General features: G+C 40.8%; 1 protein-coding gene across 1 annotated transcript in view; it reads right to left on the bottom strand.

The window, feature by feature from the left end:
- Positions 1-7207, bottom strand: part of UGGT2 (UDP-glucose glycoprotein glucosyltransferase 2) — an 82599-nt gene extending 75392 nt beyond the window's left edge. The window contains exons 1-2 of the mRNA XM_065629780.1: positions 7051-7207; positions 5599-5681 (exon numbers count right to left, since the gene is read on the bottom strand). Coding sequence (XP_065485852.1) covers positions 5599-5681; positions 7051-7196 — 229 coding nt within the window. The 5' untranslated portion in view covers positions 7197-7207. The remainder of the gene's footprint in view (positions 1-5598; positions 5682-7050) is intronic.
- Positions 7208-18374: the final 11167 nt, after the last annotated feature.

Genomic DNA, 18374 nt, shown 5'->3' with positions numbered 1-18374 from the left:
GTGGTACACCATCCCTGTTCCAGAGGTTGCTCTTCCACAAGAGGAACAGCTGCAACACACATGAAGCAGTCCAGAATTGCCAACATGTGCCCCCTGCCACCCCACAAATCTATGCAGTGAGCACGTATTTTACTTATATTGATAGATACTGACAACTACAGTGATTCAAGACCTTTTTCACACATAATTCAAATACTCTCCTATAATGGTAAAAGTTTGCAACAAAGGGAAAGTGCGTTGCAGGGAGGAACCATTCTAGCTGTCCCACTTGAATTTATCTGTGTTCTTAGGTCAACATCTTATTTTAAAAGTGCTCTTGCTGTGAAAGTGGAATGATTGTCCCAGAAGGAAACCCCTTTAGGGGTCCAAAGTGGCAGCAAATTTTTACAGAGTGTAAAGATCATCTCACGTGATTTAACCCACCAGATTTTACCTGCCTCAGCTGCAGCCGATCTCCGAAGTGCTCCTACCAAATGATGAGTGCATAATCAAAATGCCATTCCCTCACCATGGGCTAGGCTCCAGCAAACCATCAGGCCACATACACTGGCCCTGCAGGCCATAGTTTTGGAAATATCCATTAATTGCTCCCAGCAGGTCTGTACACAGTTCTAATAACTAAGCATTTCCTAGCCTCTCACTTCCCTCTTTACAACCCCAAACTTTTTTTTGTTCTTAAAGCCTCCAGGATCTCCTTTCTGCCATGTCCTCCTTCTTAAAACTCATTATTTAGAAAGGCTGAGTTTGCTGTAACTCACTAGAAAATCTAAGATTAAAAAAAAAAAGGTATGATCTGCATTTCCAGAAAGCAGCCTTCCCATAAATTTTTTATGATCATTACTGTCTAACATTAAATTCAATGGATGAAAACCCTATGTCTTCTATGTTCTTTAAACCTACAGATAGGCAGAACTGGCAGAACTCAAATGAGATAAACTTGGCTTCACATGTTCTTCAGATTATTTCCACAAAAATAAAAATTCCATCTGAAATTTCTGCCCTCCACTCAGCTCCAAGTAACATCCTACTGAACACAATGAAGAGTTATTAAATTCTAAAGATATCACCTCAGCAAAATATTTTTACCACAAGTCTTCAAATTCTTTGGCTTACAAATTCCAGCTGTGCTTTCACTGCTGTATATAAAGCAGCTGACATTTTTGCTCTGGAAGATGATTGAGACAATGATAATTTTAATTAGTAAAGTGAAAGAAAAAAAGAGATAACTTGTCATATATCTTCAAAAATTATTGTATAACGTATTGACAAGGTTACACTTATGAAATCATGCATCCGCTCCTACTACTTCAACTTATATTAACACTGTTGGCTTCATTCAGACTACAACTGTACTTTAACCTGCAGCAAGAGGAATTAATCCACAAACGTTATATGATCCACCAACCTCAAAAACATTTTTAAAAGTTTATTACATACAGAACTATGGTTCTAGTTTTGAAGTTATTTTCACATAGTATTTGCTCCTTGAAGCTTGATAACTACTTGCCCTCCAGACACATTTTAACACTGCACTCTGTGCCAAAGAGTAGAAGTCACAATAAATTTCTTAGGATGTTACAGGTAACCAGAGAAACAGATGTTTCTGATCATAAAATGCTGCCTGATAGCATATTGCCACTAAATACATTAACAAAGTTGATTTAAAAAATTTCAAAAATGAAATATTACTAGGATCCAGTTCCAGATTTCAGACATCTGAAAGCATGTGTATAAGGTACATACCTGTAAACTTCCATTCTAGCCAAGAGAGTGACAGCCTCTCAGCCAACCAAACCTGAAAAGCTATTTAGTTCACTCTAAAGATACCTAAATTTGTCACCTGAATAGCTTTCCCAGATCCTGTAGCCAAATTGATGAGATTGACTACAATGAGATCTGAACAGAGAGCTCAGCAGACTCATATTTAAGCATCAGCATTTACTATTCACAATCTACAGCAGTGTCTCACATTGCAGACAGATTAAAAATCATTAAAGGGAGATAACCAGGACAGTCACAAATGGTAAATAAAGGTCTACGTTGCAGGTCCTCAGATCCCATGCACATGCAGCACAAAATTCACCTGAACGTATGTCAGTGGCCCACAGGAGAATTAGAAATACTGAGACACAGGAGGTAGGGAAAGTAAACGTGAGGGACATAATTAGTCAGAAGAGCACAGGGTGCTGGGATCATTATTTTGAGGGATGGGTGTATGGGGATTGTTCCAAGTGCATAGATGTGTATATCTGTATCTACAGATCAGCTAGGGAATTCAGGATCCCACGTAACAGCGGTTCAAGCAATCACTGCCCAGTCGAATCCCTATGACATTCAAACAAGATGCCAGTAGAGAGGGAATACTTAATTTTTTGGCATGATTATTATAGAAGTGCTGTGCTTATGAAACTGGTTCCTCTGGAATCTTTAAGGTTGATATGTATGTAAAAAATACTTATTTAGTTGTGATAATATGTAGTCTTCTAGACTACAGCAAATAATCTGCATGATTGTTGTTTATATGCAATATACTGTTATGCTTTTTTCAGAGAAAATAGTTTCCCTATTAATATGTTTGTATGTGGCTTTTTAAATATATATTCAAGAGGCTGCCGAAAATTCAATATATAAACTGAACCACTTGCAAAGACAGTAAACACTCAAGTTATAATTAGTTGGCAGGGAACTGGCTACTTACCTTTGCTCTGTGTTCCTAAATTAACCTTTTGAGATATAAAGGCAGCAGCAAGTTTAAAAAGCAATCTTCAGCATTTTGTAACTGTGCTGTTTCTAACATGAAATTTTTGCAGCACAGCTACTCATATCTAGACCACTGCCTGTATAGCTAGCAGAGGTCATTAATGTTAACACAACCAAATACATCACCAGACTAAATGCTTTAGCAAATTCCACATACATCGTTCCTACCAAATCCCTTAAATTGCTACATATAGGTAAACAGACCATTAGTAGACCTTATTTGCTAAGGCTGAATATTTAACAATATGTGACCTGTTGGCTACACTCTTGCTAATGCAGCCTAGAGTGTACTTGGCCTTCATAGGCATAAGAAGTAAGTGTAACTCACTGTTGACAAGAATCCTCAGGTCCATTTCTCAAAAAACACTTTCTTGCCAGCCAGTGCCCAGGTTGCACTGTTGCTGAGATTATCCCAGCCTATTCGTGGGACTCCCTAAAACGCCTTTGATGAACTTCCCAACATTTCTGTTCTGTTGGCCTATCAATCCAGCCTGCCAAGGGCCCTCTAATGGCAGCCCTAACCTCCAGCTTCTCAACTTCTCCTCCCAGTTCTGTGTCATCCACAACCTTGTGGAAGGTGTAACCCACACAACTGTCTTGTGCATTGACAAAGACCTTAAACAGCATTAGTCAACAGTACCTGCCTCAACAAATGCTAATAGCAGCTGATCACAGGTCAAATCCTGCACCTTCTTCCATTTTCCATGTCCTCATGGACAGAGTGACTCTGAGCAGCATTCACCACCTGGGCCTGCTGTTCTCAGAGATTCTCTCTGATTTTATTTATATTTCTGTTGTGGTTCAACCCCAGCTAGCAATAGAACCATGGTAGCCACTCGCTCACTGCCTCCTCCACTCCCCCCAAAAAAGGGGAGAGAATCAAAAGGGAGAAACTTGGATTGAGATAAACACGGTTTAATAAAATAACAAAATACTAATACACTACTAGTAAATATATATATATATATATATGTATATATATAACAGAATATAAAAGATACTCAATGCAATTCCTCACAGACTCTGTCCACATCAAGCAGCCAGTTCCAGGCAGCAGCACCTGGTCCCAAAGCTGATCCCGGGGAGAGAAAAGAGGAAAAACGCAGAAAGGCCCAGAGGCCTCTGCAAACAGCAGGATGGTGAAAGGCCCAACTAAGGAAAGTCCTGAACAGGTTTCTGAGAGCGAAGAGAAGAGAGACAGCACCAGAAGATCCTGACTCTCCTTAAATATGAAGCACGATGCTAATGGCATGGAATATTCTCATTGATCAGTCTGGATGTCAGTCAAGCTCTGCCCCATCCGTGCCCCCCCTCCCAGCTGCCTCACACCTGTGGGCAAAGCTCAGAGTGTCCTTGGCTCTCAGAGCAGAGCAACTGAAAACATTAATTCTGTCCCAGGGTGTCATCTCTTGTTCTCAAACTAAATCCAAACAATGACCGTGCTAGCTATGAAAAAGAAAGGTTTCTAACTGCATGAAGGAGATTAACTTATTTTCAGTCAAACCAGCACAATGTCTGACCTCAGACCGTCTCCAGTTTTCATCAGCTCACAGTATTTTTGTTTTTTAACCTCTCCAGTTGATATCCCACAACTATAATAATAGTTCTGTGTACATCTTCTGCTTCTACTATATCGTTTCTAAAGAACTGAAGAAGAAAATACAGGGAGACCGTAAAGTAGAGCATCATGCTTTACACAACACGAAAGTGCATCATGGAATCATAAGCAGCAAAATGTTGTTTAACATGCAGGTCTCTGTTAATTTCCTAGTGATTTTTTTAGTCTATCAGCTGCTTTGGGCATTGCTGAGCATCCAAATTACATTCTCACTGACATATCCACATGTACATCACCATCTCTTTTTGACATGTATTCACTCAGTCACAATTGTTGAAGCCTGTTGTTCCTTAAGTTCTTCCTCCCATATACAGTGTTTTTCACATAACAAGGATTCTTTTCTGTCATGTCACTGCCATTTCTTGCATAATCTTTCTACAACTTATCTTTTGAGTATTAACATAACATTCAATTTACCTAAAGTCTCTTCTAGTGGCAGTGTTAGGTCCTCACACTCATGCCAGCAGAGCTGTAGTATTCTCAAGAGCAAAATGAAATAGCCATACCTTGAAGTTTTTCTTTACCTTGTTAAGCTACTGACCTAACAGGTAGGTCTAATATTGACCAACCTGTTGTAAAGCCTGATGGGTTTCCAATTTTTTAATTACCATGGTCATTTCTAGTAAACTGCTCTCCTAGGTATCTTCTGAACATAGATTTTATGCTTTGTTCTTCTCTCCAAACTTCTAACAACTTAATATTCTTCTGTTCAATCATGCAGGGATTTTTTAATCCTATTTTGACAGTGATAACCATCTTTTCTAAAACACCAATATTGCTGCTAGAAAACAGCCTATGCCATCTACAAATATTAAACCTTTTCTGGTAATTATTTTCATTTTTTCCTCTAGCTAGTATTCTCATTATTTGTGGTATTCTCTCCCCTAGAAACATCCATCTTGCACAGAACATGAAGTCTGAATATTCTATAAGCATTTGCTGAGTCATGTAAGAAGGTAGGTATCTTTAATGTTTGCACTTCTGCTCCATAGTGTACCAACGATTCAGTCCATTTTGTCTTCCTTGCTTTTAAACTCCTCTACAGGTAGAGCTCTCATGGGAAAATATGCCACAACTGTCTGAAATGAAACCACCTCACAAGCAATAGTGGAAGAGTTAGGCTTTACCTGACTGAAGCTAGTTAACGTGTTAGCTTTATGTTTAAAAGTTAAATGCAATGCAAGATAATATACTAAAACTAGCATGCTGTTTTAACTTACCTCCTTGCTTATAAACTGTTAATTCTCGTACAGTTTCCAAGAACTGCCAAAACTTCTCATTACCATCTTCTGCAATAAATTCACTGTTTAAAAATAAAAATGAATTGTCCATGGGTTGACTTTGTCCAGAGATGTATAACAGTAAAAATCATCAGTTGTTTAAAATAAAAAATACCCAGCAACAACCAAGGGTTAAGTATTCAATGACCATCTGACATGTCTGTAGCATAAAACATTGAACAGTGGTATATTTTGGTTAAAAGAAATTTTGAACAAAATACTACGAATCCAAACTGGACAATCAGAGCTGTAAAGCAAGGCTGTTCTCTAATACAGAAATAAACAGGGTTTTTGCTTTATTTTTCCACAGGTATTCCAATACACAGTTATAAGTAAAACCAATTCGGCACGTGAACTTTATTTAGTAGCGGCTAAATATACAAATAAGAACATACACTCTGACGGGTTATAGTTTTTCATTAAATTACAGACTTCTATCAATAACAATGTCTACTTTGCTATGCAGAGAAGGCCCCCAATCTCTGGAATGCTTTCAAAGATGGGTTAATCTTCACAAAGCATAAAAGTAAGGTTTGCTTTATTCCAGATACCATTCTTCTATTTATTGGTAACGCTACTGTTTTTTCTTAAGGGAATATTAATTGCTTTCCACCCCCTGCCTTATGTCTGCCAAAAAAATCTACTTGCTAGCATGAGTGTATTGTTTTCTAATCTTTACTTTGGAAGTTTGCCATTCCTTTGATTACAGAAGTTTGCAATTCTGTCCTTCATGGAAGTTCTCCAAACGGCAGCAGATAAGTTTAAAAACAAAACAAAGACTTTTAAACCAAACTGGCAGGGGAGCCACAAACATGTTATACTAGAAAACAGTGTTACTTTGTATTTTGAAATTATGATCAAAAGTTAACGGTATATTTAGGGAAAAAAAAAAGGCGTTTTACTCCTACAGCTTCACTAATACCTTTACCCATAATTATTTAATTCACGAGTGAAAAGTAAACTAATGGAAGAACAGACTGTTGCTCAGTGGAGGGGGGAACTGTGCAGACTGGTCCACTGCATCTCCCCAACCTGACCTGCAAAACGTCTGAGTACGTTAAACACAAAACAATACCATAGTTAAAACGTGGAAAAATCTATCAGCATTGTGCGTGACGTTTTACAAGGCGAGGAAACAACTAAGCCTTGTGCCGTAGGAGCACTTGGACGCACCCTCTGAAGGAGGAAAAGGAGATACGGATGCTGCCGCCCCTTAGGCAGCCCCCCTGGCCCGCGCCGCGGAGATAAACGGGGCCCCTCCCTCCTCCTGCCCCCTTAGCGAGGCGCCCCCGCCCGCCAGGAGACAGCCCGGGGAGGCACCGCCGCTGCCCCCCTCGCCCCGCCCGGCAGCCGGGGAAGGCAGCGGGGGCAGGAGGAGGCGGCTGCACGCACCTCGCCTCCAGCAGCAGCGGGGTCGCCGGCCACTTCGCCGCCAGCCGGGCCGTCACGGCCTGAGAGGAGGCGGGAGCCCCGCCGCCGGAGCACGGCTGGGCACGCAGGAGAACGAGGAGGGCCGGCAGCAGCCGCCAGCCCGCCATGAGGGGGCGGGGGGGGGCAGTGAGGGGCGCCCGGAGCAGCCGCCACCCCGCTCGGCTCCCGCAGCCACGGCGTGCGCTCCCCAACCCCGCCCAAATAGCCTCTGCCTTGCTCCTATTGGCTGTGCTGTGCCTTCGCTCTTAAGCTATTGGTCAGCCCGGAGACCAATCAGGGCCTGACGCCGAATAAATACCGGGGCTCTCGCGGCTGGCGCGTTGACACGCGGCGCTGGAGGCGGAGCATGGGCGGCACGGCACGCGCCGCCGCGCAAGCGCAGGAGCGGTGTTAGCGCCGCCTGCCTGAGGTGGGTCTCGTCCCGTCTCGTCCTCGTCCCCGCCCTGCCAGGGGAGGCGAGTTGGCTTGGCGGCATTTATGTTTTGTTTTTTCCTTTCTTGATTTTTCGGGTTGCTTTGTGAGCGCGAGTTACGCGTAGGGTGTGTTCAGGTGTCAGTCGCGGGGCCGTGCCGTTAGCTCAGGGCAGGGCGGTGCGCTCCGCTCCGCTCGGTGGGCCTGGCCGGTTCCCGCGGCTGCCGGCAGCTGAGGGGACGCAGGGCGGTGTTGTCCCGCAGCCGGGGCAGTAGCTGCCTTCCCAGGCCCCCCCAAACCCACCCGTGGCTCTGCCTGTGCTTGCTCCTAAATGCTGGTTCTCCCTCGGCCTTCACCAGGCTGAAAACAGTAGCTATGATCTTACTAAGTGTGAGGAGCTTCGTACCGAGTACATATATTAATATATAGCGGGTGCTGAAAGTTTTCCAAGCCAATTTCTGTTTTGAGACATGTTCTGTTTCCTACCTTGGTATTTTTTTCCTCAATATAAGCTTCACTGGAACCATGCCTATACATTCTACCTAACTTACCTTAAAATTTTAAGGCTTGTGGTCTCTAATTTATTTTTTACCTGGTTTTGAAATCCTGGCAGTTAATTCCACTTCCTTAACACAGCTGCTATGCTGCTTTATTTTTTCCCCAGTTGTATAGCAGAGCTAAAAGAGGGTGGTGTGGGTGCTTCTGGATCAGTACTGTGGAACGTGAATACAGAGCAGCTCTGTATAGTTGTTTATTGGAGGAAGAATTCTCTAGCTGTATTAAAAACAAGGGGTATTTCCTTTTCTGTAATGTGACTCATGGAACTTGAAGCTGAAACCTGGAATGTTTTACTGCTGCATACACCTTAATTTATTTTGTTCACAGTCATCTCCTGACTGTTTAAAGTTGCTGTCTGGATGGTAGGAGCCAGTTAAGGCACTAGTCTACGGATCGGGCTGTGGATTGTATAGTTTGGTTTGTCAGTGTTCAGGGCTGGTCAATGTAACACCATACGTACAAGCAAAAGGAATCCATTTGCCAGGTGTTCTCAAACTGTGGTACAGAAACTCTGCCCAAAGAAAATATCTGTATTTAACATGCTGCTTTGCTTTTGTCATCTGAAAGTATGATAAAGATGTCCCTGAGGATTGTTTGTATGTCATTTCGGTCTGCGGCCTTTGTGTTCAATCTTTTTTGGACTTATTCTCACAAACTTGTGGTCTTACAAGACCTCAGATAATTTTCAGGTGACACATCAGTGATGCCAACTTTAGTGTACATTAGTTGGTTTAAGTTAACCCTACCTAAGACTGGTAGTGCAGCTTTCATATACCTCTGTAGAAATAATGAAAACCACAGGAGTATTTCTCTTGGTTCATATGTAAGGACATCAGAAAGAAAAAAATTCAGCATCTTTTATGTGGAGAAAGGCTGTGAGATACTGTTTAAGCAGCTTCCTTCTTTAATATTTATGGTTCAGAAGCTGCTGCTGCTAATAGGGATGGCATGGCAAGACCACTGTATGGTTGAGTAAGTTTAGGCCCCTTGTGTTTCTGTGCTAATAACCCATGTATGTACGCAAACTCTTGCATCCGTAGAAGGTAAAAACACATATGATGAACTGATAAAAGACTCTTCCACCACTCCCTAGCAAATTTCAAAATGCATTTGATAGACTTAGTAGAACTCACGCTACACTTGTTCTGCACAGAATAGGCTATAGCTGTTTCGTGTTGACCATCTACCAAAAAAAGCCCCAAACCCAACAATCCTTCTATGGTTAAAGGAGTTACTAACAAGTTGGTTTTTGCTGTTTCTTCAGCCAAACTGAAATTTAGTAAGCATGTTCCCCATGTGTATAGATTTACCACACATTTTTCATAACTCTGTACAATGCTATGTATTTGTGATGATGGATGCATCTACCTTACCCTAATCTATCAATTGCTTTTCTATATAAAGTTGCTGTTACATTTTGGTTTATATTGATATTGAAGAAGCTCCTATTGTTGCTTAAATGTGAGTAGCTTGTACTTGTTTTATCTTGAGCTGTGACAATTTATGATTTGCCATCCAAAAGATAAATAAAATTTGTTGGCACTGGCTATGGAAAAACAGCCAGCTTTGAATTCAGTGGCAAGATAAAGTGGTAGCTCTGAATCAATGGTGACATAATTAGTCTGTGGTGAACTACAGAAAATACTTGGTCCAGTTTTTCTTCTGAGGGAAGATCCTTTCTACTTAAATTCAGAGATCTCCATTAGACAAAAAGAATGTCCCTGCTGAGACCTCCCTCTCTTCCGTTTAGGATTATTGTTTTATTAGATCCCTAAAATTTAGGATCATAGGCTAAATGAAGTTGGAAGGGACCTCAGGACATCTCTAGTCCAACCTCCTGCTCAGAGCAAGGTCAGCTCTGAGGTCCGTCCAGTCAGGTCCTGAAAAATCCAAGACTGGCACTTGGAAAACCACTCTGAGCCACCTGATTTGTTGCTGAAGATGCACTTCTGGTTGCTTCTCAAAAAGAAATGTAGTGCTGTAACAGAACATTGTCTTCCTTATAAAAGGTTTTGCATATTTTTCCATCTTCCCTTTGCTTTGGTACCTTAGCTACATTCTAGCTGCAAAGAGCCAATGCACACTTTTACAAAATCTATTTCTATATATTTGGACAAAAATTTAATCTTTTAAGAAGTGCAAACCAAGAAGATGGAGAGCAGGCTTAATCTTCATTCCTACAACAGAATTTTATGTAATTAAGTATTCCAAATAACACTTGGCTATTCTTGTATGTGCATGCCATATATTAGTGAGAAAATTCCTTAGTTCTCTGAAACCATTTTTCAGCAGAACAGAAAAACAATTATAGCAAAATTTTAAAATTATTCATACCACAGCTGTGCAAATAAGAATTGATTATCATAGCTGTTTCAGTGAGAATAGAAGAAATGATTAATGACCGCTTCTCAGTAAGATGCAAATGTTTTACAGTATAAGTTACAGTGAGCTACATCTATTTAATAGACACAGTAGCAGTAAGTGCAAATAAGTTGAGCTTCATCAGCATATTCAGTTAGCTGAAAATAAAACTATTTTTTAACAGAATGAAGACAATTTTCAAGCTGAAAGGCCCCCTTTCTCCCTAACTTGGAGGTAATGTAAATGTCGAAAACTAGTCAAATGATATACCTGTTATCTGGTTATTAATTGACAGTCTCCTGTGCAGTAACTGCTGGCATCTTTTTATCTTGCTGTGAGATTGGAGGCTGATTTCTTCAGAAACTGTCAGTGTTACTCTTACGTCAGGCATTTGAGGTGTTTCCCTGAACAGATTAAGGATGCCATACTGCATTGCTTTTTGTCCATGCCATTGAAAATGAAGACCAACGTGATTTATTTGATTAGCATATCTCAATGTAGTGGTATAATGTAATAAACAATGCAAAAATGTATTTTATAGTCTGTTAGGTCTTCATTTTGATTTATGGGGATGAGCAAGTGAAAGAAAAATTGATGCAAAAATAACGTAAGCCTGGTTTCAACATCTTACATAAGCTGCTCAGTGGCAGCTTTCTGGCAATCAGAATTTATGCTGCTTTGCCGTGCCTATACATGTGGCTGCAGTGACAGCAAGAGGCTCTCTTCCAGTATGCTTATATTTTCAACTTTTTTTAAAAAGAAAAGAAACTGAAGCAACATTTTGCTTTGCAAACTAAGCACAGAAATCGCAGCTTCTTACTTAAAATGACCCACCTCAGAAATGTCAAGAATATACTTCCTGGGCCGTGCCAACACGCTTCCTACAAATCTCTGGGCATGTCTGTGCTGTGTAGTGGAGGACAGTGAAATGTGGCCATAGTGGGGATTGCAGCTCCATTTGGATACACCAGCTCAAGTTCATAAGCAATGCCACTGCTCTGCTGCGCCAACAGGACAGTGTCTCTTTTTGGCTTATTGATTCAGTGGAAACCTAGAATTGAGCCCTGTTATGGTGGCTGGCATGTGTAATTTCCAAAACAGCTATTCTGTGATTCTTAAGTGTAGTTTATTTTAAATAAAGCTTTGTGTAGCTAATGCAAAACAGATCAAACCATGCTGCTTAAGTGTGTGAGGGGAAAAAAAAAAAAAAGGATTTGTTTCCAGTGGAAAAAATTCCAATGCTGCTTTTTAGAGTTTATGTCCCTTCTCATTGGTCTGTTATTTTGGTAATGTTAGTAGCTAATGAGTAGATAAGTTTCTTGCCTGTCAGGGCTCATTTCAGCTCACTTCCCAGATGTGAAAAATAATACTTATGGACAAGTCATCTAAAGCTATTTCTTACAATAATTTATGCTGAATATCTTCAGAGGGAACATAGAAGTATTACTTTTGAATGATGCCAATTAATATTTTATGTCCTTTTCAGTTAATCTAAGTATATAAAAATTTCAATTTTTATGATTTATACAAAAAGCTAATTACAATCCATTGTGCAGACAGCTTTAAAAATCAATGTAAAAAATAACAGTTACACATAAATGAAAAAGAAGCAAAAAGTGCAGCCACAAGCTATTACACATATAATGAAAATGGATTTATTGCTTAAGTCTTTTATTACCTTCTATTATTAAACCATTATGAAGGTCCCTTAAGTTTAATCCAAACCGGAAAAGACACACTCACATGTGCATATATATGTTATTCCAGGCAAATATATACTAAAGGAACATTGTGAGAATTAAAGCTTCCAGAAGAAAATTAAAAGTTGATTCCCATGTCCCTGAAGTCAGTATGGTTTATCTGCCAATAAATTATAAAACGTGTACTTTAAAATGTTCATAAACCGTGGAAAAGTCAGGAATTACAGGTTTTTTAGCACTGGAAGATACACATATAGATTAATTCCTAGGTTTGTAGTAGTGTAGCGCATTTCTCTGGTTCCAATGGCACTAGCCACTCCGCAGTCCAAGCAGGTACAGTCCCAGAGAAATAAGAGGTCACTGAACACTTAGTAACTGCAAAGTTGTGGTTTGTATCTGTATGTGAAGAGATTCAAATATGCGTATTTCTGGAGCTTTGCACCTGTGTATTGAAGTGATTGCACATAATTAGCGGCGTGATTATCAAATATGTTTTCACATACCGCATATAATTAGACTTACAGAAACACACTACATTTAGAATATTTTAATGTAGATAAACTTTGAGGGCAAAAATGAAGTGTTATTAAGGAAATGCAAATTGTTTAACCCTTAATGTGCTAGCTTCTGCTAATGGTATCTCCTGGTCGAGGGATTCCCAGTCGTGCAGGCTTATGGCAGTGGTGAGGGAGGAAGAGCTGTTGGGATGTGCTGTGCAGGCTTTTTCACCCCTCCCTAGTGCTGCAGTGATGTGCAGTTCTGGGCTATGGGACACCGAAGATGCAGGAAGAAAAACAAGGCAGCAGGATTCATGCTAGATATATGTTATCTTGATACACGCTCGTTTGAATATCTTTGTCAATAAAATAAAATGGTCATGCATTTAGATAGCTATTTGGCTAACTTCTCAGGTTATACACAGACATATATGGTAATCACATATAACCAATATCTTAACAGATAAACATAATGTTCCCTTAGTTTAATTTGCAATAAAGCTAGGTTTCTGACTGGAAAACTTGGCCATGTTTCAGTTTTCCATTATTCCTTCATCATGACTTCCTAGAATAACTGAAGTTAAATCAGACATATGCTGGCTGTACCAGTTATTCACATTTGCTAAACTGCTTTCATACTATAATTTGGTTACTATCTCTTGACAGTTATCATAAAACAATTTACTATATTATATTAGGGTGGTACACTTAGACCTCCTGAAAGGATTAAGATTAAATAATAGGTCTACTCCGTGGTTCCAAATAATGAAAAACGAGATGATCCTGCCTGCTAGAGGCCTCAGTAAACTTTTCAAAAAGAGACTTTCTAAAAGCCCTTCCAAAAGAAAACATAAGCTCCCATCTTCTCTGCATTTTTCCTATAAACCTGGCGTTCTCAAACACTGTATTAAAGGAATGCAGTTATACATTTTCTGGGCAACTTGTATCCTACTATTTCTTAGCAGTTGGGAGAGGGGATGATAATTATATTAAAAAACATCTTTATTGAAGTAAAAGGCTTCACAGCATATGAATTGTTATGTTATCGTAAACATAAATTAAAAATATTTAAATGGCTGTTAAATTCCCAGTTATGCTTGCACATCCTGTGTAACCTCACCTAGGTGTTCCTGCTCTGGCAGGGGGATTGGACTAGATGATCTTTCGAGGTCCCTTCCAATCCCTAACATTCTGTGATTCTGTGATATAGCCACAGATGAGCATGCAGGGCAGGTAATTGTTTTACAGATTAAACTCTGATGTTTAACTTGCTATCAATGGTCTGCAAGCCACAATGAGACAACACAGCTGTTGGCCATTTCTGTCTTCTCTTACTGATGCAATTCTTACTCTATTTCAGCTTTCCTTTTGCTACAAAATGAAGTACAGTGTTAGTAGTTTGTATGTACATGCTTTTCTTCACTAAGCCACTTCAACTTCAGGTGCCCTTAGACCCTTTGTCCAAACAAGCTGCTTTGACCAACCTGTATTTTGACCTTTTTTTGCCAGCTGGAGAATTATCCTCTCATTTTTTGCTGATTCTTAATCCAAACAAACACTCAAGCAATCTTCACCTCAATTCTCTCTCTGAATTTACAGTTTATTCATCTCAAACCTGTCACAGTGTTGAACAATTTTTCTTCCCTCTTGTATTTCTTACCTAGTCATTGGTCTGTCACAGACTGACTGCAAGGCCAACAGATCTTTCCTTCTGCTGAGGGTTAGGGGAACTATTCGTATCTTGATGTTTGCTGCCACAATTTTCCATTATAGGGTTAAAATTCCCGTTTCATATGGTAATTACAGTTCCTAGCGTACTTTAATCTGAGATCATAAGATAAATTAGTGCTGTAGGCAGATGTTTCAAACCAAGACTTGAAACTGACTATGAATATCTAACCTGTCATCCACAGTACTGGTAACTTCTCTGCACTGTAACTTTTGTAGGTCAGACAGATTTAAGGCTAATAGGGGTATCTCCACTTCAGGCCCAGCTGTGAAACACCTTATAGCCCTTCATAATTAAACCTGAATTCCTCTCAGCTTTCTCCACAAATCCAACTGAACTTCTAACTGTTGACAGGACTGGTATTTCACTCATCTTGGTGGGATTATTGAGAGAACAAATATTACCATTCATATATTTTATGAATACACAGAAAGACAACATCAAATCTTTATAGGGCTATATGTTAGGGAAGACTCACTGATTACATGCCTTTAGGTGCTTATAGAACAGAATAAGAAAGAGTTAAGAAAACTCTCCAAACTAGACTTGGAATCCTTCTCAGAAGGAGCTGGATTGTTCTAAAACCTGCTGTAGCAGCACTTTTTTAAAGTGCGGTTCTTGAATTTGAAGTTTCCAGGTTGTCTTGCTGAAATGAATCCAAGAAAGGTCTGGTAAGTAATAGTGACAGCCCAGAAAGTGATAACCGTTCTGAACTTGCTGTGACTTTTTCAGTGAAGAGTTGGAGGTCAGTTATAAAGGAAAGGTTCAGATTTGCAGACAGCTGTGAAAGCCAGATAGGGGTGGTAGAAGTTGAGCCTGATCTACCATTTGCAACACTTTTCTCCATTTTCCATCTATATCCCACAGAGATCAGGTGAAAGAGGTGAAACAGTCTGGGATCAAATGCTATACAAATAATTTTTTCCATCTTGGAGAGGAAAACTTCTTGGAAGATTTTTTTGTTGTTGCTATTGGGGCTTTTTGGTTTTGCTTTTGCTTTTTGACCTTTTGTTTGTTTGTTTTTCTTCCACATCACCCCTGAAATGCTGAAAAGCTGAACAGAAAAAGGAGGGAGGGCTAGTGGATCATTTCTAATATTACTTCAGATTTTTTTCTCAGAAGACACTGAAGTTCTTAGACTTCATATGAAGTTGTGGTTGGGATTTGGATCAAGTTAAACTGTGTCTATCCATAGCACATCTAGAAGTCAGTCCTGAAGAAAAAGACACGATACGGCCTGAACAACTTTGAAAACTTTAGTAATTTAACTTCTAGACAAAAGCAGAGGTGCTCAAGATAAACTGCTGGTGGGATAAGTGATGTTTGATGGGGACTTGCAGATTAAGATCACCTGAAAGGAGGCAAAGGTTTTTGTGCGATGGTAGGAGGAAGAAAATATTGCTGTGATGCATATCACCAGGTGGCAGTGTTACACAGTCTTGCAACTGCTGTATGTTCCTATATGAGAAGGGCAAGTGTAGAGTCTTGCATGTGGGTGAGAACAACCCTCAGGTTCCAGTATAGGTTGGGGAATGACCTATTAGAGAGCAGTGTAGGGGAAAGGGACCTGGGGGTCCTGGTGGACAGCAGGATGACCATGAGCCAGCACTGTGCCCTTGTGGCCAGGAAGGCCAATGGCATCCTGGGGTGTATTAGAAGGGGGGTGGTTAGTAGGTCGAGAGAGGTTCTCCTTCCCCTCTACTCTGCTCTAGTGAGACCTCATCTGGAATATTGTGTCCAGTTCTGGGCCCCTCAGTTCAAGAAGGACAGGGAACTGCTGGAGAGAGTCCAGCGCAGGGCCACGAAGATGATGAAGGGAGTGGAGCATCTCCCTTATGAGGAAAGGCTGAGGGAGCTGGGGCTCTTTAGCTTGGAGAAGAGGAGACTGAGGGGTGACCTCATTAATGTTTATAAATATGGGTGAATGTCAGGAGGATGGAGCCAGGCTCTTCTCGGTGACAACCAATGATAGGACAAGGGGCAGTGAGTGCAAACTGGAACACAGGAGGTTCCACTTAAATATGACAAACTTCTTCATGGTGAGGGTGCCAGAGCACTGGAACAGGCTGCCCAGAGAGGTTGTGGAGTCTCCTTCTCTGGAGACATTCAAAACCCACCTGGACACATTCCTGTGTAACCTCATCCAGGTGTTCCTGCTCCGGTGGGTGCTTGGACTAGATGATCTTTCGAGGTCCCTTCCAATCCCTAACATTCTGTGATTCTGTGAGAAGTTTTGGGGTCTTGGGAGGAAAACTGATAGGCCTATCTGTTAGTTTTTGCTAGACAGAAGGAAGCATGTACCAGTTTCAGAAGAGACAGATCTCTCCCTGCATTGATCTTCCTGATCAGAGTCAGTTTGTGGGAGGCAGTTGCAATCTGGGAACTTGGGCATTGACTTTGACATCTTGATCTTTAAGCAAGGGAGTTTCTTGTGTGCTGTTTGACTGTTCTTTATTGGGAAAAACACAAGACCCTATGCAAATGCAGTAGCATCCTTCACATCATTGACAGTGACTGAGTCTGTACCATTCTTTCTTGTACCTGAATCTGGAAAAATAAATGTGGATGCCACACAGATGGCATGCCTTTCATCTGCAATAAGCCCACAAAAGCTGCTCTACACTCCAGAGTTTGCATCATAAATATTGCAGGATTCAGAAGGCTGGGAGGAATGTGTGTAAGTATGTCTAAGCTCTTCCATGCACAGAACAGAAATGGGAGACCAACTGTGTCTGTCCTGCTAAATGCTTTCCTCAGGGTGTCTTCATGTTGCAGATTCCAGTTGTAGAGAGCGTGCACAAACAGCCCTGTGTTTAGTTTCTTTGGGATTACCAAAGCCACCCTGCATTTCATACTCTTTGCCTTCTCACTTTGGTGCAGGACCAGCATTTGTCTCTAGTAATTTGATATTGCAGCCCGCAATAACTGGAAAATTTGTAACTCCACTCAAAGTGTCTTCCCACTCACCAACTCTGCCTGGCCATATTGTGAAGCTGCACACGTTTTTTGAATGGCAACAGAAGCTAGAAACTCTTTGACTAATTTGCAACCGCTGGTCACGCCTTGTGTCCTCCTTGGAATTCCATTTATAGCTGGATACAAGCAAGGCTTGCCATTGCTTGTCCCTAGTGCCACCCTGTTCTCTAGGCAGTGGATTCTGGTGAGCCCCAGATGTGGCCCTACATGCCAGAGATTTTCTTCGCTAGCTAACGTACTGTAACTTCAGTCCAAGTTTTGTAATGGAACTTGGCTGTGCCACAGTACAAAAGGCAAGAGAGAACACAAATTTTTCTTCCTTAAGTTAAACTGCAAATGTTTGGTGACGTCTGCATTAGTAAATTAAACACATTCAGGAACTTTCTCGGATATTGAGGCCAAATGGCACGATGTGGTCTGACCTACATTGAAGCTGTAATCTCTGTGACTTGACTGCTGGTTGGAAGTGATTTCTGGAATGATTTGTCTCCCAGACTATGTCCAGGAGTTGTTTGGGAGAATGCTGGTTGGCACTTGCCAAAACCTGGTTACAGCACTTTCTCATTCGTTACTCTGCTAAATGTCCATGCTGCAAAGCCCAGGAATGATCCCAGGTGGTGGTTCATTTGCTGGCACAGATATACACAGGGAATCCAGGGACTGGCTGCAATGGTGCAAGAATGAAAGATGACCAAGTTATGTGGTAGAAAGAGATCTACTTATAAATATCTAGTTTGGGCATTGATCTAAAAAATCTAGCTCAAAGTTTTCAGTAATGTTCTTTTTTTCAGGAAACTCTCTTCCCAACAACAGTAAGACAAAATACAAAATTGTAGTATCTCTATGAGTGGTGTTATGGTTTTAAGCAACAGAGAAATTAATAGAATGCTGGAAGCGATTTAAGATGTTCCAGTGTCCTAGATCAGCATCTTACACAGGTGGAGTTATGAATATTCAAAGCAGAATATAGCTGATCCTTTCTCTCATCAGGAGAACACGCAGCAATGTGTAAGGGATGAGTTGCAGATGCCACTGCATGTGGACTGACTGAGA

This window comes from Caloenas nicobarica, chromosome 1, assembly GCF_036013445.1.
Source record: "Caloenas nicobarica isolate bCalNic1 chromosome 1, bCalNic1.hap1, whole genome shotgun sequence".
Classification (NCBI taxonomy): domain Eukaryota; kingdom Metazoa; phylum Chordata; class Aves; order Columbiformes; family Columbidae; genus Caloenas; species Caloenas nicobarica.
The sequence above is the reverse complement of the archived record's forward strand: the minus strand, read 5'-3'. Positions and strand labels throughout refer to the sequence as shown.